General features: G+C 36.8%; 1 protein-coding gene across 2 annotated transcripts in view; it reads left to right on the top strand.

Moving 5' to 3' along the window:
• CBL (Cbl proto-oncogene) overlaps positions 1-22,964 on the top strand; it is an 87,318-nt gene that overhangs the window by 15,007 nt on the left and 49,347 nt on the right. Inside the window, exon 2 of one of the 2 annotated variants that reach the window (XM_019716331.2) lies at positions 4,569-4,816. The exons of the other annotated variant lie outside the window; for it this stretch is intronic. Coding sequence (XP_019571890.2) covers positions 4,569-4,816 — 248 coding nt within the window. The remainder of the gene's footprint in view (positions 1-4,568; positions 4,817-22,964) is intronic. 2 annotated transcript variants of the gene reach the window in all.

Here is a 22,964-nt window from a genome sequence, read left to right as displayed (position 1 = left end):
GCCTCCCCTCCCCCACTCTGGTTCAAGCCATTGTTTCTTTCTCAGTCTAGTTGTGTAGGACACAGCTCCCTGACCCATGCTGGTATTATGGGCCTTGTGCTCCCTCCAGGCTGAGGCTGTTGGTAGCCGCTGTGGTGGCACTCAGCAGGCCACGGCAGCTCTGGCCGACTTCTGGCTGCTCAGGGCAGCCCAGCTCCAGGGAGAGCTGTTGTTCACAATCTTAGCTGTAGAGGGCGCAGCTCACTGGCCCATGTGGGAATTGAACCCGGCGACCTCGGGTTTAGGAGCACAGTGTTCCAACCACCTGAGCCACCTGGCAGTTTTTCTCTTGAACTCTGATTTATTATGCCACTTCTGATACTAAATTTCTGTAAATGTGTGAGTCTGTGTTTGGGTTCTCTTCTGTTCCATTTGGCCATTTGCTATCTTTAGTCAACATCATATTTTGAATTATAAGATATACTAAGAGTTGATAACACATTGAGTAAATACCATCTACCTTGTGGTTTTTCAAAATACGCTTGGCTGATTTTGATCCTTTTTTCTTCCATGTGGGTTTTCAGATCAGCTTGTTAAGTTCCATGAAAAAGCTTGTTGGAATTTTGATAGGAATTGTGCTGAATTTATACACTAATTGGGGATAGAACTGATATATATATATATACACACACACACACACACACACACATTTTTTTAATTTAAAGTTTATTGGGGTGACAATTGTTGGTAAAGTGGCATAGATTTCAGGTGTACAATTCTGTATTACATCATCTATAAATCCCATTGTGTGTTCACCACCCAGAGTCAGTTCTCCTTCCATCACCATATATTTGATTTCCTTTACCCTCTTCTAGAGCCCCCCTCCCCCCTTACCCTCTGCTAACACCCGATACTATTGTCTATGATGAGTTTTTGTTCCTTCATTTGTTTGTCTTGTTCTTTTGTTTTCAGTTTTATATACTATATATCAGTGAAATCATATGGTTCTTTACTTTTTCTAACTTATTTTGCTTAGCATTAAATCTCAAGATCCATCCATGTTGTCACAAATGGTACGATTTCATCTTTTCTTACCGCCCAATAGTATTCCATGGTGTGTATATACCACAACTTCTTTATCCATTCATCTGTCGAAGGACATTTTGGTTGTTTCCATGTCTTGGCCACTGTAAATAAAGCTGCAGTGAACATTGGAGCACACATGTCTTTATGGATAAATGTTTTCAGATTTTTTTGGTAGATACCTAGGAGAGGGATTGCTGGGTCATATGGCAATTCTATTCTTAATTTTTTGAGGAACCTCCACACTGCCTTCCATAGCGGCTGTACCAGTCTGCATTCCCACCAACAGTGTATGAGGGTTCCTTTTTCTCCACAGCCTCTCCAACACTTGTTACTATTTGTCTTGTTGATGATAGCCATTCTGACTGGGGTGAGGTGATATCTCATTGTGGGTTTTATTTGCATTTCTCTGATGATTAGTGATGTTGAGCATTTTTCATATGTCTATTTACCATTTGTGTGTCCTCTTTGGAGAAATGTCTCTTCAGGTCCTCTGCCCGTTTTTCAGTTGGGTTGTTTGTTTTTTTGTTGTTGAGTTGTATGAGTTCCTTGTATATTTTGGATATTAGCCCTTATCGGAGGCGCTGTTTGCAAAAATCTTTTCCCATTCAGTTGGTGGCCTCTTTATTTTGTCGATGGTTTCTTTTGCTGTGCAGAAGCTTTTAAGTTTGATATAGTCCCATTGATTTATTTTAGCTTTTACTTCCCTTGCCTTTGGAGTCAAATTCATAAAATGCTCTTTGAACCCAAGGTCCATAAGTTTAGTACCTATGTTTTCTTCTATGCAGGTTATTGTGTCAGGTCTTATGCTTAGGTCTTTGATCCATTTTGAATTAATTTTGGTACATGGTGACAGATAGCAATCCAGTTTCATTCTTTTGCACGTGGCTATCCAATTCTCCCAGCACCGTTTATTGAAGAGGCTGTCTTTTCTCCATTGTATGTTTCTGGCTTCTTTGTCAAAAATTATCTGTCCATATTTATGTGGGTTTATTTCTGGGTTTTCAGTTCTATTCCATTGTTCCGTGTGTCTGTTTTTCTGCCAATACCATGCTGTTTTGATTATGGTTGCCCTGTAGTACGGGAGAACTGACATTTTTACATTGAGTCTTTCTATCCTTAAACATGATAGAGTGCTCCAGCAATTTCTATATTTTATGTTCAATAAAGTTTTATAATTTTCTTCATAAAAGTCTTGAACATCTTTTGTTAGATGTATTCCTAGGAACCTTAAATTTTTATGCCTCTTAAATGGCAACAATTAAAATTGCGTTTTTAAATTATTTATAAAATATCTATGAATGCTGTTTTGGTATATCTGTCTTGAATCCAGCAACCTACTAGACTGTTTTATTGTTTCTAGTGCTGTATCAGTTCTCTTAGGTTTTCTTTATGGACAGTTACATCATCTGCAAATAAAATTTATTTTTTTCTTTCCATTACTTATACTTTTACCACTTTGTATGCATACCTAAATAATATAGTTTAAATGGATATCAAAGTAATGTAGTCATATACATGTATTCATGTTGTATTTTGTTTCTGGTTTCTTCAGATCAGCTTTGTTTAAGAGGAGCATCCACATGGTAGTAAGTGTAGTGTATTGCTGTTGCTGATAATTATGCCACAGTTTATCCACTGTACATATATCCAATGGACATAATAGGTTGTTTGAAGTTTTTAGTTATTAAGCATTTTTGTAAGTGTACCCTAGTATACCTTTCCAAGCATGGATCTGCAGGTTCATGGAGCATATTAATCTTGAACCTGACAGTATAGAGCTGAACTGTTTTCCAAGTTGGTTTTAGCAGTTTAGATTCCCACCAGCAGTATTTGAGGGTTCTTGCTCCTTGCCAGTGGTTGGCATTGCCATTTTGTTATGTGTAGTAATAGTACCTAATCGTGATTTTATAATTTTCATTTTCCTGAATCATTAATGAGGTTTAGCACTGTTTCATATGTTTATTGGTTATTTGGATATCTTCTTTTGTGGTGTTCCTGTTCAAGTCTTTTGTCCATTTTTGTATATTTGATTGTCTTAATCTTATTAATTTGTAGATGTTCTTTATATATTCTGGATATATATGTCTGATATATATGTATTGTGGATATCTTCTCTGATTCTGTACATGTGTTTTTATTCTTTTTGTGGTGTCTTAGAGGTTCTTACTTTTAAAATAGTAGAACTTAATATTTCCTTTATGGTTAATGCTTTTTTATGGTCCTGTTTAAGATAACTTTTTCTCTATTATGAAATCATGAAAGATAATTTTTCTTATATTATTTCCTAAAGCTTTATGGATTTGCCTTTCACATTTAGGTCTATAACCCATTGAGGGTGGGTTTTTTGTTTGTTTGTTTGTTTTGTGTGTGTGTGTGTGGTATAGTGTAAGGTGAGGGTTTAGTTTGATTTTCTTTTTTCCCTACATGTATCCCCAATTATTGCACTACTATTTTTGGAAAAGACCACTTTTGTGATGAGTTAAGAGTTTAGTATATACGTATAGGTCTGTTTTTGGACTCTTCATTCTACTAAGTTTTCTTTTCCAGACACAGAAAAATCTATGTAAATGGAAGGTACAAAGTAAAATGGTAGGAATAAATACAAAGTATCATTCATTATAACAAATACAACATGGACTAAACTCATCAGTTGAAAAACAGATTGTTGTATTGGATTTAAAAAAATCTAGTTGCGGCAGCCAGTTGGCTCAGTGGTTAGAGCGCAGCGCTCATAACACCAAGGTCCCGTTTGATTCCCACATGGGCCAGTGAGCTGTGCCCTCCACAGCTAGATTGAAGAACGACGACTTGTCATGGAGCTGATGGGTCCTGGAAAAGCATAGTTCCCCAATATAAAGTAAAAAAACAAAACAAAACAAAAAAACCTAGTTATATGTTCTTTAAAAGAGATCCACTTAAAACATAAGAACTCAGAAAAGTTGAAAGTAAAAGGTGGTAAAAAGAATTACCAGGCAAATTCTGAGAGTCTTGCATTTATATGAGTAGGAAAGGTATCTCAGTTAACTCCATGCTTTGCTGGGTCCAAGCTTTTGTTCCTGTCCCCTAGTGGTTGTTAAAACTCTAGGTCCCTACATCACCACAATTTACCTCCTACGACAGCCATGTTCTTTATTTCTGCCCTTAGGAATTTTCTTTATTCTATTGTGGGGTAAGCCACGCATTTGAAAGGAATTTGCCATATTTCATCTAGCAATTTTTAAGCATTTTTGTGGATGTTCCCCCACTCCCCAGTTATTTAGTCTTTCTTGTTGTCTGAATCATTAGTCTCCCATATGGTTTGAAGAACCTACCCTTCTAGGGGGACAGCTAAAAATATAAAATGATTGCCTGTGGGCAGAGGGGTTATGGATCATTTCTTATATTCTTATCCATTTTTCATAGTTCCGCAAGAACACATATTTTATAACATATTATATATTTTAAAAAAGGAAATTATCCTTAAGATCCTCCAAGTAATAGCCCTTCTTTTCCATTTGTTGCAGGTGGTGCGGTTGTGTCAGAACCCAAAGCTGGCGCTAAAGAATAGCCCACCTTATATCTTAGACCTGCTGCCAGATACCTACCAGCATCTCCGCACTATCTTGTCAAGATATGAGGGGAAGATGGAGACACTTGGAGAAAATGAGTATTTTAGGGTGTTCATGGAGAATTTGATGAAGAAAACTAAGCAGACCATAAGCCTCTTCAAGGAGGGGAAAGAAAGAATGTATGAGGAAAATTCTCAGCCTAGGTAATGGAGAATACTACACAAACACATATTCAAGGTTGGGACTGCCCAAATGGTAACACATTGAAGTAGTTGACTTGGTTTTAATTTTATGTCAACAAGAATGCAGTTGACATTTGGTTTAAACATGTGCTTTGTATAAAAGGTTGCCTTGGAGGATATTGAACCATTCCTAGCTTTGATAGATTTGGTTACCTCTGAAAAATTAGTGACTTAACAGTCATGAAGATGAAATGGAGGCAGTAAGTCCTTTAGAAACCCTGAAGATCATGAAAATTTGTGGATAGGTGAGAGTTTGAAAGAAAGAGGTTGGGGTTAAGCTGAGGTTAGGAGTAAATACTAAGAGATCAGGTTTTGCCAGAGCTGTAGCATATTAGGTAAGTTATCAGTATGGGATAATAGGGGGAAAAATTAAGCCAATAGTTTAGATAACTTTTTTTTTTCAATAAAGCAAAGTGAAATGACATTTACTTTATAGGTAAAAGATATTGGCAAATTCAGTTAATTCAATAAATATTTGAGGGACTATTTTATACTTATTAAATACGAAAAATTATGAGTATATTGGCTATTCTATATGTTACTAGCTTGGTTGTTGGAAATTACTGAGAGAAATAGGTTGATTGTATATATGGTATAATTGTGTTTGGTTTTGTTCAATTAGAAATAAATATTAACTCATTAACAAGTAAAAAATGGAAATTCCACTAGAACATTAGGGAATAAATTACTCTCAAGGAGTGACTTGAATTAGAGAGGATAGTAATTTTTGAGAGCATTAAGTTGGCATGCATTACTCAAGCAGCAACTTACTAAATGCTATCTTTGTAGCCTACATTTGTCTCTGTTGGTTTAGATTCTGGGAACCCTCGTCTCACTTAAAATTTTGCCCACATCATTATTCAGATTATCATTACTACCACAGATTACTCTAGTTTGGTCCAGGGTATCAGTTTTTCTTCTTAAAAAGATTTCTGGTGACTGAATTCAATGTGTAGGAACCTTTGTAACTTCTAGTTTATTCGAAAATGAACTTTATTCCTTTTAATTATTTCAATTTCATGACTTTTGTTAAAACTTTGACTATATGGACCTTAGCTAACTTGTCATTTTGTATTGCTGAGTTTTAAAAAAACAATTTTTTAAAAACCAGAACTTTAAAAATTTATTTGCCATCTACAATGAACTAGGTTCTGTCTAATTTTAGGAGGTGAAAAGGATTCTTCAGCATTCAGTTATGATGTAATGTGATAAATGCTTTAATAGAGAAATGTACAAAATACTGTGTGAACAGTTTGCCTAGTGACATCAGAGAGGGTGGCACAGAGGAAGTGTTATTTGAGCTAGATTTTGAAGGATAAGTAGGAATTTCTAGGCAAGGAGTGAAGAAAAGGCCTTTAACAGTGGCATTAAAACGTAGGCTCTGCGTGTTTAAGGTACATGAGCAGTCTGGTTTGCTAGAATTGGGTGAGGTACATAAGCTGGAAATACAGGTTGGACTTAGATTATAAAGAGCTGTTCTTTGACCTCTAGACTTTCTCCTATAGATAATCTGCTGCTGTAGAACAATTTTTTTCTAAAAGAGCATTTTTACAGTGAAATAAAAATTGCAGATGTAGTCTTAGAGCATACTGAACATTGTTTAACACTTTTTTCCAAGATTCATAGTGCATCGCTTAGAGGCAGTATAGTATACTGGTTAAGAGGATGGACTACTACTGCCTGACTTTGAATCTTAACTTTTCCATTTAGTTAGCTATGTGATCGATCCCTCAGTTTCCTCATATGGAAAATGAAATAATAATAGTACTTGTAGGATTTTTGGGAGTTATTAAATGAGTAACTAAATGTTTGGTGCTTAGAACAGTGATTAGCACATTGAGAGTGACAAGTGGGTTAGCTCTTATTATCTTCGTCATCATCATTGTTTTCGTGACTGGAAACGTAGATGATTGTATCAAGCTGAGTACCAGTGATACTGCCAGGAACTAATGAAGTACATACACCAGTTTTGCCCTTCCTAAATGTCTTCATACTATGCTTGCAAGTTCTTTTGCCTGTCTAAAAACCTTACTGTCAGTATATCTGTCTGTATCAATTTTACTCCCCCTAATAAGCTTTTAATCCACTATGGGCTTTGAGTTCATATAACCAGGTTTGTACAAGTTACATGTAAAGTGAGAATAAATAAATTTCAGGTGAGAATCAGATTTTTTTAACAAAGAAAAATATATGGCTTTACTATATGATCTTTGTGATCTGTATTTTGATTGCTTAGAGGCTTTTTTTCTTACTCAGTTTTTTAAAATTGAGGTACAGTTCACATACCATAAAATTCACCCCTTTAAAGTATATAATTCACTGGTTTTTAGTGTGGTCACAAAGTTGTGCAACCATCAGCACGAATTCCAGAACATTTCCATCACCCCAAAAAGAAACCCCGTACGCATTAGCAGTCCTCCCCATCCCCCACTCCTGCTCTCCCTACCCCAGCCCTTGGCCATCACTGAAACATACTTTCTGTTTCTGTGGATTTCCCTGTTCTCAAAGTTTCATATAAGTAGAATAATATAACAGTAGCCTTTTTTGTCTGGCTTCTTTCACTCAGCATGTTTTCACAATTCATCCATGTTTAGTACTTCATTCCTTTTTATGGTTAAATAAATTTTCGTTGTATGGATATATACCACATTTTGATTATAGACATTTGGGTTGTTTCTACTTTTGACTATTATGAATAATCTGTTATGAACATTTTGACTATATGTTTTTAGTTCTCTTGGGTGTATACCTAGGAGTGGAATTGCTGAGTCATGGTAATTTTATGTTTTAACTTTTTGAGGAACCACCAAACTGTTTTCCACAGCAGCTGTACCAGTTTACATTCCCCCAGCAAGTATGAGGGTTCCAATTTCTTACCAACACTTGTTATCGTATTTTTTTCTTTATTATAACCACCCTACTACCGTATTTCCCCGAAAATAAGATCTAAATAAGCCCTAGCATGGTTTTTCAGGATGCTCATAATATAAGTTCTACCCTCAAAATAAGCCCCAGTTAAGATTGTCAGCCAGACGGATGCATTTAGTACATCCGTTGCAACACACGATGAATGTGTTGAATTATAAAATGATAATTAAATATAAATAATATTACTGACATTAATACTTAAATGATAATATAAATTACATTTAAGTATTTGTAAATACCCAAGCGGATGCCTTTGGACGACAGGTAAACACCTATGTAAACAGATGAACTCGAGACTTACTGCCGAATGACCAATCGGAGTACAGACACAACGCACAGATAACGTGTGCACTTGATAAGGAACGGACCTAGTTGTGTCTAATATGAATCTTCATAATTCAGTACGTCATGTGTTGTAACGGACGTACTTAATGCACTCGTGTGAAATAAATGTTTTCTGAATTTTGGTGGCCTGCAATTTTTCGTCGCTTTTGTGTGGACCATCATTCTTAACTGTGATCATTTTTGTGCCATTCCTGTATCGTAAGTTTTCAGTTAACACTTGATTTAATGGTAGATTTAAAGGGAATAATATTTTGACTCCCAGACAAGATGAGTGCAAAACGAAAGAGCTATTCCATCGAGTACAAGAAAGGAACCGTGGAGGACCCCCGGGGCAAGAATTTTACCACTTTCTGCAAAGAGAAGAAGTTGGATCTCCGAATGGTCCGAAAATGGCGAGCAGCCTACGGTAACGTCAGCCAACAGGTAGACGAGGGAAATGCTAAGAAGCGCAAGTGTGGATCAGATCAGCAACTATATTTCCTGAGCTGGAAGACATCTGTGAATGGATTGCTGACAGGAGAGCAAAGGCTTTGGTTGTGCGCAGGGCTGATATTCAAGCATTTGCCCTCACAATGGTACCACAGTTAGAAATATCCCCAGAAGAATTCAAAGCATCACGACACTGGCTGGATGGCTTCCTTCAGCGATATGAACTGTCTCTAAGATTGACAACACTGTTCAAGCTGGAAGATACTGAAGTTATTAAACGTGCACTTGCGTTCAAGTCCTTTGTTGATGGCATGAACTTTTCTAAATACCAGCTCTCCAACATGATTGCTATGGATGAAACTGCAGTGTTTGTGGGCCAAGGATCTCAAACGACAGTTGATCAGAGGGGTGCCTCGTCAATCCACATTCCCTCCACTGGTTACGAAAGTGCACGTGTTACCTGTATTTTGGCAATTTGTCTGGATGGAAAGAAACCCTCACCTCTGATCATCACTAAGGGCAAGAAAGATAAGGTTGAATGTGTTTCAGGCATTTATGTTCTTGAAACCGAAAAAGCCTGGTGCACACAAGCAGTTATAAGGAAGTGGGTCGATTTAATGCTGCCACTTGTTTTGCAAGGTGGCCAAAGAGGTCTGCTAGTCTGGGATTCAGCCAGTACTCACCGTGCTAAAGACACAAAGAACTTCCTTGCAGAGAGAAGAATAGATCAAATAATGATTCCCACAGGAATGACTGCCTATCTCCAGACTCTTGATATTGCAATAAACAAGCCATTCAAGGACCATTTGCACATGGAAATCAATGACTACATTGAAAATAGAATGGAGAGAAATCAGCATGGAAACTTTGTGAAGCCTACCCTGCAAGAGGTCGTGACTTGGGTGAAGAATTCATGGGATAAAATCACTGACAGCTGTGTTGCCAGTGCACTACGAGCAGGCTACACGGACAAGAAGTGCTCATTTAAGGAGAACTCTACTGCTCGACATGAGAGATTGGGGCCAATGGTTCTACAGGAAATGGAGTCGCAAGAAATTCAAGCTGGAATTCGGGGGTTGGAGAGTTATGAAGATGTTCCAGAAGAAGATGACATGACTGTATTTGAATAAATGTAGATTTTTGTACAGGAATAAATGTAGATTGTTGTACATGAAAACATAAGACATCCCCTGAAAATAAGCCCTAATGTGTCTTTTGGAGCAAAAATTAATATAAGACCTGGCCTTATTTTCGGGGAAATACGGTAGGTATGAAGTGGGAATCTCATTGTGGTTTTGATTTTAATTTCTCTAATTAGTAATAATGTGAGCATCTTCCAGTGTGTTTATTGGCCATTTATGTATCTTCTTTGGAGAAATATCTGTTCAAACCTTTGCCCGTTTTTGAATTGGGTTGTCTTTTTATTGTTGAGCTGTAAGTGTTTTTTACATATTCTGGATACTAGACTCTTACGCAATACATGATTTAAGAAACTTTACTCCCATTCTGTGGGTCTTCTTTTCACTTTCTTGGTAGTATCATTTGAAGCACAAAAGTTTTTAATGTTGACGAGGTCCAGTATTTTTTCTTTGGCTACTTATGCTTTTGATGTCATGGCTAAGAAACCATTGCCTAATCCAAGGTCAAGATTATGCCTACGATCATTTTGAATTAACTTTTTATACAATATATGGTGTATACTGAGGGTCCAACTTCATTCTTCTGCGTGTGGAATCCACTTTTCCCAGCACCATTTGTTGAAAGGGCTGTCCTTTCCCCTTTGAATGGACTTGGCATCCTTGTCAAAAATTCACTGACCATATGTGTGAGGGTTTATTTCTGGGCTCTATTCTATTCCATTGGTCTGTATGCCTTTCCTTATGCCAGTACCACACCATCTTGATTCCTGTGGTTTTGTAGTAAAGCTCTGAAATCAAGAAGTGAATCTTCCAACTTTGTTCTTCATTTTCAAGACTGTTTTGGCTATTTGAGGTTCCTTGAGATTGTTTATGAATTTTAGGACCAGCTTGTCAATGTCTGCAAAAAGCTCAGCTGGAATTTTGATAGGAATTGTGCTGGACCTGTGGATCAATTTGGGGAGTATTGCCATCCTAACAATACATACTAAGTCTTTCAATCTATGAACATGGGATGTCTCTCCATTTATTTAGGTCTTCTTTAACTGCTTTCAGCAACATTTCATAGTTTTCAGTGTATGAGTCTTTTGCCTCCTTGGTTAAATTTGTTCCTAACTATTTTATTCTTGCTGATGCCATTATAAATGGAATTGTTTTCTTAATTTCATTTTTGGATACTTTGTTGCTGGTATATAGAATACAATTGACTTTTGTATATTGGCCTTGTATCCTGCAACTGCAGAACTCATTAATTGGTTCTAGTAGTTTTATAGTGGATTCCTCAGGGGTTTCTACAAATAAGATTATGTTATGTGCAAATAGAGATAGTTTTATGTCTTCCTTTCCTTTGTGGATGCCTTTTATTTCTTTTTCCTGACTAATTGCTCTGGCTAGAACCTCATATGTTGAATAGAACCGACATTGAATAGAAGTGGTGAAAGCAGGCATCCTTGTCTTATTCCTGATGTTTAGAGGAAAGCTTTCAGTCTTTCACCATTGAGTATGATGTGAAATCTTCATAGATTCCCTTCACCTGGTTGAGAACATTACCTTTTGTTTCTTGTTTGTTCAGTTTTTTTAAATCATGAAGAGGGTGTTACAGGATTTTTATGCTTTGTTTCTGTTTTTACTTTTTGGGAGAGAAAAATTTGTAGATTGGTTGATTCAGTTGAGCTCAGTGAACCTGTTTAGACACAGTGCTAAGTCCCCATCTTGAGAGGCTAGAAAACTTAGTAGAAATGGACAAGGTGAAGTTTAATGTAGGTGAGCAGTCACATTTAGTTCTCAACACCATCCTGTAACTGTATGACAACTGTAAGATGACAGTCCTTGTAGACTAGTCAATTATAAGTTACTATGGTTTGTTAATATGTGATAGTAAAATCTTCTATTTTCTTAGAAAATCTAATGTAGGGGTAGGCTATGTATTAGTACCTAAAGTATTGTTTGTTTCTTAAAACCATATATCTACTCGAATGTCTAGAACTTATGTTTATTAATGTAATTTTTTGTCATACTTTTTGGTTTCAAGACCCTTTTATTTATGTACTAAAAATCACTGAGGACATCAGAGAGCTTTTGTGTGTTAGGGTTATATACCAATATTTACCATATTCAATATTAAAACCAAGAAATTTAAAAATACTTAAGTAGTTAAAATAACATTTAATGGGACGGCTGGGTGGCTCAGGCGGTTGGAGCACCGTGCTCCTACACTGGTTTGATTCCCACATGGGCCAGTTAGCTGCGCCCTCTACAGCTAAGATTGTGAACAACGGCTCTCCCTGGAGCTGGACTGCCATGAGCAGCCAGAGGTTGGGGTCAGCTGCCGTGGGCTGCCGTGGGCTACCATGTGGTGCCATGAGTGGCCGGTGACCAGCGTGAGTGGCCGGCAGCCATCGTGAGCGGCCAGCAGCTGGCGAGAGCTGCCATGAGCTGCTGTGAGCGGCCAACCGACGACCGGCGACCAACTGTCTCAGCCGGTGGGAGCGCAAGGCTCATAATACCAGCATGGGCCAGGGAGCTGTGTCCTACACAACTAGACTGAGAAACAACGGCTTGAACCGGAGTGGGGGGGTGAGGTGGAAGAAAGGGGGAAAGAAAAACCATTTAGACATCATGTAAAAACAATAGTAAAACTACTACATGTCAACATGAAAACATTTTTATGGAAATTATTTTTAAAGGAGTTTTCTAATTCTGCAAATCTTTTAAATCACCTCAATGAACACTTTGTACTTTGTTGCATTAAAATCCATTGTCTGTCTTGCACTTGGAATTCATCTTTTACCCATGCGTGATCTTGTAACATCAGGCATTGGTCCCTTGGAAAATATTGATTCACTAGATTATGTAGATTTTCCAACTGTTAACACCTCATTATACAATCACATTCATTTATTAAAGCTCAGAAAAGTTTTAGTGGGAAGCTGTTAAGCTCATGGTGGTGGATTTAAGTTTTGCAAAATACCAATTTTTGCTTAAAAACTTGAGTCTTATCACTGGCAACAAAAACCATCAGTTGTTTTCCTTGAAGTGACAGGTCACTAAATTTGTTTTGGAGAAACCATCTTCCAAATACCCATGTCTGAGTAAACATACTTTGTCTATCAGTCATTCTTTTAAGTAAAAATGGTGTTCCATGCCATATATGAAAATCCCACAGCTAACGTTATACTTAGTGGTGAAAGACTGAAAGCTTTCCTCTTAATATCAGGAACAAGACAAGGATACCTGTTCTCACCATTTGTATTCAACATATGAAGTTCTAGTCGGAGCAGTTAGTCAGGAAAAAGAAATAAAAGGCATCCACAAAGGAAAGGAAGACATAAAACTATCTCTATTTGCACATAACATAATCTTGTTTGTAGAAACCCCTGAGGAATCCACTATAAAACTACTAGAACCAATAAATGAGTTCTGCAGTTGCAGGATACAAGATCAATATACAAAAGTCAATTGTATCCTATATACCAGCAACAAAGTATCAAAAAATGAAATTAAGAAAACAATTCCGGGGCCGGCCCGGTGGCTCAGGCAGTTAGAGCTCCATGCTCCTAACTCCGAAGGCTGCCGGTTCGATTCCCACATGGGCCAGTAGGCTCTCAACCACAACGTTGCCAGTTCAATTCCTCGAGTCCCACAAGGGATGGTGGGCTCCGCCCCCTGCAACTAAGATTGAACATGGCACCTCGAGCTGAGCTGCTTCCTGGATGGCTCAGTTGGTTGGAGCGCGTCCTCTCAACCACAAGGTTGCCAGTTTGATTCCTTGACTCCCGCAAGGGATGGTGGGCTGCGCCCCCTGCAACTAGCAACAGCAGCTGGACCTGGAGCTGAGCTGCGCCCTCCACAACTAAGATTGAAAGGACAACAACTTGACTTGGGAAAAAGTCCTGGAAGTACACACTGTTCCCCAATAAAGTCCTGTTCCCCTTCCCCAATTAAATCTAAAAAAAAAAAAAAAAAGAAAGAAAAAAGAAAATTCCATTTATAATGGCATCAGCAAGAATAAAATAGTTAGGAACAAATTTAACCAAGGAGGCAAAAGACTCATACACTGAAAACTATGAAATGTTGCTGAAAGCAGTTAAAGAAGACCTAAATAAATGGAGAGACATCCCATGTTCATAGATTGAAAGACTTAGTATGTATTGTTAGGATGGCAATACTCCCCAAATTGATCCACAGGTCCAGCACAATTCCTATCAAAATTCCAGCTGAGCTTTTTGCAGACATTGACAAGCTGGTCCTAAAATTCATAAACAATCTCAAGGAACCTCAAATAGCCAAAACAGTCTTGAAAATGAAGAACAAAGTTGGAAGATTCACTTCTTGATTTCAGAGCTTTACTACAAAACCACAGGAATCAAGATGGTGTGGTACTGGCATAAGGAAAGGCATACAGACCAATGGAATAGAATAGAGCCCAGAAATAAACCCTCACACATATGGTCAGTGAATTTTTGACAAGGATGCCAAGTCCATTCAAAGGGGAAAGGACAGCCCTTTCAACAAATGGTGCTGGGAAAAGTGGATATCCACATGCAAAAGAATGAGGTTGGACCCTTCCCATATGGCATATATAAAAATTAACTCAAAATGATCAAAGACTTAAGAGCGAAAAATAGAAAAGTCCTAAAAGAAAACAGGTAAAAATCTTCATGACCTTGGGTTGGGCAGTAATTTCTTGAGTATGACACCAAAGCATAGATAATAAAAGAAAAAATAGATCATTGGACTTCATCAAAATTTAAAACTTTATGCGTCAAAGAACACTAACAAATGAGTGAAAACAACCCACAAATTGGGAGAAAATATTTGCAAATTGCATATTTGATAAGGGATTAAAATCCAGAATAGACAAAAGAAGTGCTACAACTCAACAATAAAAAGCAACCTAATGAAAAAATGAGCAAAAAATATAAATAGACATGTCTCCAAAGAAGATACTCAGTTGACCGATAAGCACATGAAAGATGCTCAATATCATTAGTTATTAGGGAAATGCAAATAAAAACCACGAGATACCACTTCACACCCATTAGGATGGCTATTACCTAAAAAGGGAAACTAATAAGTGTTGACAAAGATGTGGAGACAGTGGAACCCATGTGCATTGCTGGTGGTGATGTAAAATGGTGCAGTCACTGTGTAAAACAGTTTGGCGGTTCCTCAAAAAGTTGAAAATAGAATTGCCACGTGATCCAACAATTCTAGGTATTTACCCAGAAGAACTGAAAGCAGAGACTTGAACAGATATTTATTTGTACACACATGTTCATTGCAGCATTATTCACAATAGCCAAAATGTAGAAACAACCCAAGTGTTCCTCAACTGATGAATGTGTAAACAAAATGTGGTCTATACATACAATAGAATATTATCCAGCTGTAAAAAGGAAAGGAATCCTGATACATGCTACCACGTGGATGAATCTTAAAAACATTATGCTAAGTTAAATAAGCCAGATACAAAAAGACAAATTGTATGATTCCACTAATGAGGTATCTAGAATAGGCAAATTCAGAGATACAGAAAGTACAATAGAGGTTTCCTACCAGATGCCGGGCAGAGGGAGAATAGGTAGTTACTGCTAATTCTGTTTGTAATGATGGAAAGTTCTGGAAATGTATAGTGGTGATAGTTACATAACATTGTGAATGTACTTAATGCTACAGAATTGTACACTTAAAAATGGTTAAAATGGTTTTCAAAAAAGATGTGCTATGAAAAAAAGAGACTACTTCAAATAAGAATGTAAACACTGCACAGTGCTCTTTCTGAGGACAACCATCATTATTACAACAGAAGTGCTTTTTGTGTACTTTTCATTTTGTCAACAGAATATTTAAAAAGTCTGGAACAGTTGAGATTTAATAAAATTAGTGATCTTTCCTTCTCCATCAAGGACATTCCTTTTTTCTTTTAACTTTTATTTATTTTAAGTGTGTTTTTCCAGGACCCATCAGCTCCCAGCAAGAAGTTGTTTCAATCTAGTTGTGGAGGGCGCAGTTCACACTGGCTCATGTGGGGATCGAACCGGCCACCGTGGTGTTACGGGAATCTTGCTCCAACCAACTGAGCTAACCGGCCGACCCCCATCAAGGACATTCTTAAGTGCAACTAGCATTTTGCTTTTACTGCAAGTTGTGGTGAAGAATACAGTGACTACATGTACAGGATAGTGCTACTGCCTTGATTCATGTTGGGGCACTAGCAATCTCACCCACCATTGCTTTATGTAATCAATGTAAATATCAACACAGTGGAAAAGACAAATCATGTGGTCTCTTAGTATTACTCTGGAAATAATTTTACCATTGCAGACCCCCTGAAAGGGTCTCAAGGTCCTGCAAGGATTGTATAACACACTTTGTAGCTGTATTAATATATACATTTGAAAAATGGCATAGCCATATGATAAGAAATTGAGACAGTAGTGAAAGGAAAAAGAAAGTGATTGACCCTGCTGTCATTTTGGTGCAGTTCCTTCTAATCTCTTAAAGAGTAAGCTTTTCATGATGGCATACTGCTTTGTAGTTCTGGAGCAAGGCAAACTAATCTGACTTGTTTGTAGTTGAACTATTATACATTTCAAAGGAACAGAATATCAAGGTTGGTAAATAGCTTTTAATAAGTGTCCTATGGATAGGTTGTAGCTGCTTAGATTGCTGTGTTGAGGGGTTCAGTTTGAAAAGGGTGCAGGGTGGCATAGAAATGTCTTCCTTGGGCTTGGGAAAGAGGTATGAGAGGATCCTAATTTGTTCTCTGTACTTTTTCAGTCTAAAATTTATAGTTCTCATAACATTTGAAAATTTTTAGTCGTATTTCTTAAAAAAATTTTTTGCCCCATTTTTCTGCTCTCCTTCGGGGAGTCCATCTGTATGTATATTTGGCCAGTTGATATTTCACAGGCCACTGATGTTCATTTTTCCCAGTGTTTTATTTTGGGTAGTTTCTGTTACTCTGTTTTCAAGTTAATTAATCTTTTCTTCTGCAGTGTTTATTTAATCTGCTGCACATCCCTTCCGTTTTAGTTTTTATCTCTAGAAGTTGGCTTTGGATCTTTGTAATGTCTCCCGTGTACTTAACACGTGCAAGTGTTTCTTTACCTTTTTGTACATATAAATATAATAAGTGTTTTGATATCCTTGTCTGTTAATTCTGTTATTTGTGTTGCTCATGGGTTTAATTATGTTAATTTATTTTTATCTTCACTAAGAGTTGTATTTTCTTGCTTCATTGCATACTTGGTAATTTTTGCTTGGATGCCAGACAGTGTTAATTTTACCTTGTTAGGTGCTTAGATACTTTCGTATTATAAATATTCTTGAGCTTTGTTTGGGACGCAGGTGAGTTACTTGGAATAATTTGATCCTTTTAAACTTTGTTAGTCCAGACCAGAAGAGCTTTTAATCTAGGGCTAATTCTCCAGAAGTCAAACTTGACTTGTATTCATCTTTTGTTACGGGTATGTATTATTACGATTTTAATACAGTTTTTTTCCTTTCTTAAAATTTGTATACATTTTTTTGACACCCTATGTATGTATATATGTATATATGTAGGTATGTATAAGTATATGTATATATGTGTATATATATATATTCACTAGATTCTATTTAATAATCATTTAGGATTTTTTAATCTATATTGTTAAGTGAAATTAACCTATAATTCTTGTGGTCGTTGATTATGGAAGTAATCAAAATGAGTCTTTCTGTATGTGTGAAGTTTGTAGAAATAAAAATTAGCTTTTACAGGGAATGTATAGCAAAAATTCTCCTGTAGGACCACCGCGGTGTGATGGGCATGCGTGTGCACACATACTCGTAAATGTATGCCGGTCTGTGTAAGGGTGAGGAGTGGATTTTGATGGTTTAATGGTTTTTGGTTTACTTAGGGTTTGGAATAGTCCATTTTCCCTACATTTGTAAGTTGAAGAACAGCGCTTGCCACATAGTAGGCACTCAGTATTTATGGAATGATTAAATTAGTAAAAAATACCAGAATAGAGTTCATTGTATTCTGTTACTAATTTACCTTTTGTATTTTTTAGTTGTATCTCCAGTTCTGTTTGTGCATTCTGAAGATTTTTACGGATTTATTACTGATTTGTCATGATAGATTTAAGTTGGCACTCTGAAGTAGCTTCTAAATTCCCCCCACCTTCCCGCCCACCTCCTCCCCACCTCCCTTCACCTCCCTTCACCTCCCCCCCACTTCCCCCCCCCACCTCCCCAGTATTGCCATTTTATCACGTTTTACTGAATTTAGTGAACTCAATAAATACTGTTCATTTTTTTTTTTTTTATTTTTTTTATTTTTTATTGGGGAATATTTGGGAACAGTGTGTTTCTCCAGGGCCCATCAGCTCCAAGTCATTGTCCTTCATTCTAGTTTTGGAGGGTACAGCTCAGTTTCAAGTCCAGTTGCTGTTTTCAGTCTTAGTTGCAGGGGGTGCAGCCCACCATCCCAGGTGGGAATTGAACCAGCAATCTTGTTGAGAGCTCGCGTTCTAACCAACTGAGCCATCCGGCTGCCCCTATACTGTTTATTTTTGTATAGTGGCTCTAATGTATAAATTCCATATACGTTTTCCTGTTGAGAGGTATAATAGATACTACTGAATGGGTGTTAGAATTCCTAAAATTTGAAATCTGTGAGGAAGTACTAAGACACTAAATGCATTTTCATCAAGTCTGTGTTAAGAAACAAAGATTGTGTCTCAGAGATGGCATTAATTTCTGCCTTATGTGAGAACAACTATAAAAATATAAAAAGTTAAAAATATAAATAGATAAATATAGCTCATTTGGGACATTGACTGCCCAGTATTTCCATGTATCTTTTGCATGGATTTGTACTGCTTTTTATAAGAGAAGCCTGCCTCTGCTGTTCTTTTCCGTTCTGACTCCATCCTACCTACTCCCACACTCCTCCCAAAGGGGGAAACTCTAAGTCTTTTCAAAACTCCGTTTCAGTTTTTTTAAATTTGTTCAATTTTTATGGAGATATACTTGACATATAACATTGTGTAAATTTAAGATAGACAACACGTTGATTTGATAAAACCTCCATATCATTTTGATTGCCCTGTGTGAGGGCATTAGCAGACAATTCTATTCCCCACAGTGTCAACAGTCTTATACAGATTATTTACAGATCTGTTTCCCTACTTGCTGCCTCTTTCCCAAGTTTCCTGCTAGACATTGCCCTATTAATACCTTTTGGGAATCTCACACTCAACATGTCTGAACACAGAATATATCCTCTTCATCAGCAAACCAACTTCCTCTTCTGTGTTCCCTGAGTTGTGTTATATAGTGGTGACAAGCATGGACTACTGGAATTCTTGGCTTAACTTCTTTCAGCCTCGGTTTTTCATCTATAAAATGGGGTTATTGGTGGAATCTATCTTACAGAATTGTGAATGAGAATTAAATAATAAAATAGGCAAAGTGCCTGACACATAGTAAGTCCTTTAAAACTATTAGTTTTTATTAATATATTATTTTAAGATTCTACTCCCAGTTGCTTGGGCTCAGAGTTTCAGGTTCATCATCTTCTGTCTCCCGCTCAGTCATCTTATTTTCTTGATTTTACTTCTGCGGTAGCTCGCAAATCTGTCTTATTTTACTGCGCATGTTCATTCAAGCTCCCGTTACCTTTCTACTGCAGTATTATCCTAATTAATCTCACTGCTTTTGTCGTTGTCCCCTCTAATACTGCTATCAGTATTTGTAATGATAGCATACTGCTATCATTATTTGTGGCCTTAAAACATATTGGAAGATTGGATGTCACTCCCAGTTCTAAATCCTTAATGACTTCCTGCTGCATTTGTAATATCTCTCATATTGAAGATTATCTTCTACATTTTGAGTCCTGCCAGTGTTTTTAGTTTTGTCATATGCTACTATGATTCTACATTTTAGCCTTTAGCCACACCCGCCTCCTTGATAGTCCCTGAACTCTTTTACTGAGCCTTTGCTTTGGTCATTCCTTTGGCCTAGAATCCTTTTCGCTCCCATATTATCTGGAAATTCCTTTTTCCTTAAAGTCCAAGACGCCTCCTAAAGTATACTAGTTTTAATTAGTGGTTCTCCTACTCATGCTCCTGTGACACCTGGTTTTTTACTTTAGTCTCCCGAAGTCTGCCTAAGTGTGTGAGTCTGCTTTGATAACGGGATAGTCAGGTCCCTGGAGACTTTCTTTCCTATGTTATCTGACATTATCTTTGTTTATAGTTTCTTAATAAAAGTATGTTAAATTTGATAAAATACTACTAACTAAATACTAAGTACTACTAAGTAGATAAGTGAAATACTAATATCAGAGTTGTATAAAGACACAGAATCTTGAACTTGAGGGGAATTATTTTTAATGGAAAATACATTGAAGAAATGGCAGTGATGAAGATTTCCCTGGTTTTAATCCCTCCAGTCTTAGATTCAGATAGATATAGAAAATTCTGTGTTCTTTTCAAAGTTTTGAGAGTAGCAACATTTAGTAGCTACTCTATATTTGTTCAGAGAAACTATATGTTTAAGTGGAAATGGACCTCTGAGGTGTCATACTCAGGAGTTAAATAATGATAACTAGATAGACTTTTTACATATTTAATTAGATTTTGTTAGAGCTGTTTTCTGCTCAGTATACTTTGTTTTGTCTGTCTATTTATCTGTATATTTTTAAATTTATTTTTTAAGTTCATGGGATAAGCCTTCTGAAAGGTGGTTTGGTGGTTTTTGTTATTTGTTGTGGGAAAGGGTATGAGAAGTTTTGGAGATTTCTGCATTATGTTACTGATATGTTTGTATGTTCCTTAAGGAACTGGTATAGAGAAGTAGTTCTCAGTTCTCAGAGTTAATATGTTTTTAGCTGTGGACAAGTGCTCTAGTGTGTATGTAACTTACATAGTTGTCTTTCAGAACTTGGGTTGTTTTATAGAGAAGTCTGATTATATTCTTGAATTCTTTAAGAAATAATGACAGTACCATAAGTTAATGTAGCTTAGTTCACAAGGATTTTTAAAACTAGTTTTGTTTTTATCAACCACACTAAAAACCAAAGATATTAACTTACAAATGTTGTGCCTCGGTAGTTTGTGCTTTAATGAGAATGTATCACATTAATCATTTAAAAATGTTGACTCTAGTATAAGTGATCTGTTTTAAATGAGTTAGGAAAGAAGGAATATACCTGTGAAAAAGTAAATATTTTCCAGTAGTAACTATACAGTGGAGAAGCATGGCAAACACTCACTGCATTAAGTGAGTGGTCAAGGTTAACATCACCAGTTATGTCATATGGACTTTATGTACCCCCTGATACGATGTGATGAGAAGGGCACTTCACTTTTGTGGTATTTTTTAAATAAATTCATAACTAAACCCAGTCAAAATACAAGAAAAACATTAGCTAAACACAAATTGAGGGTTGTTCTACAAAATACCTGACCAGTACTCTTCAAAACAATTAAGGTCATGGAAAACAAGGAAAGGCTAAGAAACTATCACAGACCAGAGGAGACTAAGGAGATATGACAAATAAATGTAATGTGGTATTCCTGGGTTGGATCCTGGAACAGATAAGGACATTAATGGAAAAAAAACTGGGAAACCTGAATAAAGGCTGGGTTTAGTTAATAGGACTGTAGTGATGTTGGTATCTTAGTTTTGACAGGTGTACCACAGTAGTATATTAAGGGAAACTGAAATTGAGTGAGGAGTATATGGGAATGCTCTATTTTTGTAACTTTTCTGTAAACCTAAAATCCCAAAATAAAAAGTTTACTTAAAGCAGAAGTTGTATTTTCCAATTCAATTCTGCATATTTTATTGAATGACTGTAAACTGCAAGGCAGTGTGTTCACGACTGCACGGGATAAAGTATGTGAGGCACCTTCCCTGCCCCTGTCCTTAAGGAGTTGTTATCCCACTGGGGAATAAGACATCTGATAAAAAGGGGAACACGATGGAGCCTGTGCAAAGTATGAACAAGATACTATTGGCGGGGTGGGGTGGGGTGTTGTCTAAAGTTGGAGAGGAGACATTAAATGAAGACTGGCAAACCTGTCCGCCTCCCCCCAACACACACCAAGGAGACAGCATTTGAAATGAACTTTGAATGGGCAGGATTTCAGTAACCATAGTCATTGGAAAGGAAATACTGTGTGTCATACCAATGAGCCTGGGCTCTTGAATTAGACAAACCTGCTCTGCCATACTAGCTCTTATGACCTTGGGCAAGTTTATTTAATGTCACTAAGTTTTTGTTTCTCATTTGTAGAACAGGATTAGTAATTCTTACTTCACAGCATTATTAAGAGAGTTAATTGAAGTATACATGTAGTTTAGCAAAGTATCTGATACATACATATTATGCCCTTAATGTTAACTATTAGAGATGGAGAGAGGCATATATTTTTATAACACCATCACCGGGCCCGCCTGGAAAGGATATAATGGGAAAGGATAGAATGTTTTGGGAAATATTGAGCAATATATATTTAGAAAGGTGAATCAGGACCATATTGTGAGTGCTTTGACTTACAAACTGAGCAATTTGAATTTTTTAGTGGTTATTGGGAAGTCATTGAAGATTTTTGTGTAGGGGGAATAAGGAGATTGGGTCTCTTTTAAAATTAATTTGATAGAAGTATAACGGGAGTGTTGGAGATTATCATGTGGGCTGCTGCCTTTCCATATACTTAGTGAATTAGGTTAGCATCCCTGTAGCTTTATAATTCTATGAAACAGCGCGGGATGTTCTAGATTATTAATGTTGTGTGATATTAACCACGTATAATTTAGGGTTCTCAAAAGCAGGACCACGAGTGTAGTATCCATTATACTTAATATGTGTTTAGTAAAAAATGTCATTGGTATTTTTAGCTATATTGGCTTAGATAATTCCTTTTGTAAGTGATGGTTTTCATTTTGCCATTTTTTAAAAGCAGCTTAAGAAGATAAGAGTTAAACAGTACTGCATTGACTTCCTGTGAAGCTTTGTTGAAAGAAGTTCCGTTGTATCTATTTTTAAAGCTGATTACTGTGAACAGAGGATGCTGCTATTGAGTTATAAATGTCATCTCAGTATATTCTCACTCAGCATTCTTCAGATGACACTAAGGTTTTTGGAGTTTAATTAATAGGAAAAACAGCATAGTTTTCACTGAAATGCTATCAGTAAATGAAATACTTACAAGCACCGATAACTTCACCATTGAGCAGTATAATTAGTTTCTCACTGTGTGCGTTCTTCA

The sequence above is a fragment of the Rhinolophus sinicus genome, linkage group LG06 (assembly GCF_036562045.2).
Source record: "Rhinolophus sinicus isolate RSC01 linkage group LG06, ASM3656204v1, whole genome shotgun sequence".
Lineage (NCBI taxonomy): Eukaryota > Metazoa > Chordata > Mammalia > Chiroptera > Rhinolophidae > Rhinolophus > Rhinolophus sinicus.
The sequence above is the reverse complement of the archived record's forward strand: the minus strand, read 5'-3'. Positions and strand labels throughout refer to the sequence as shown.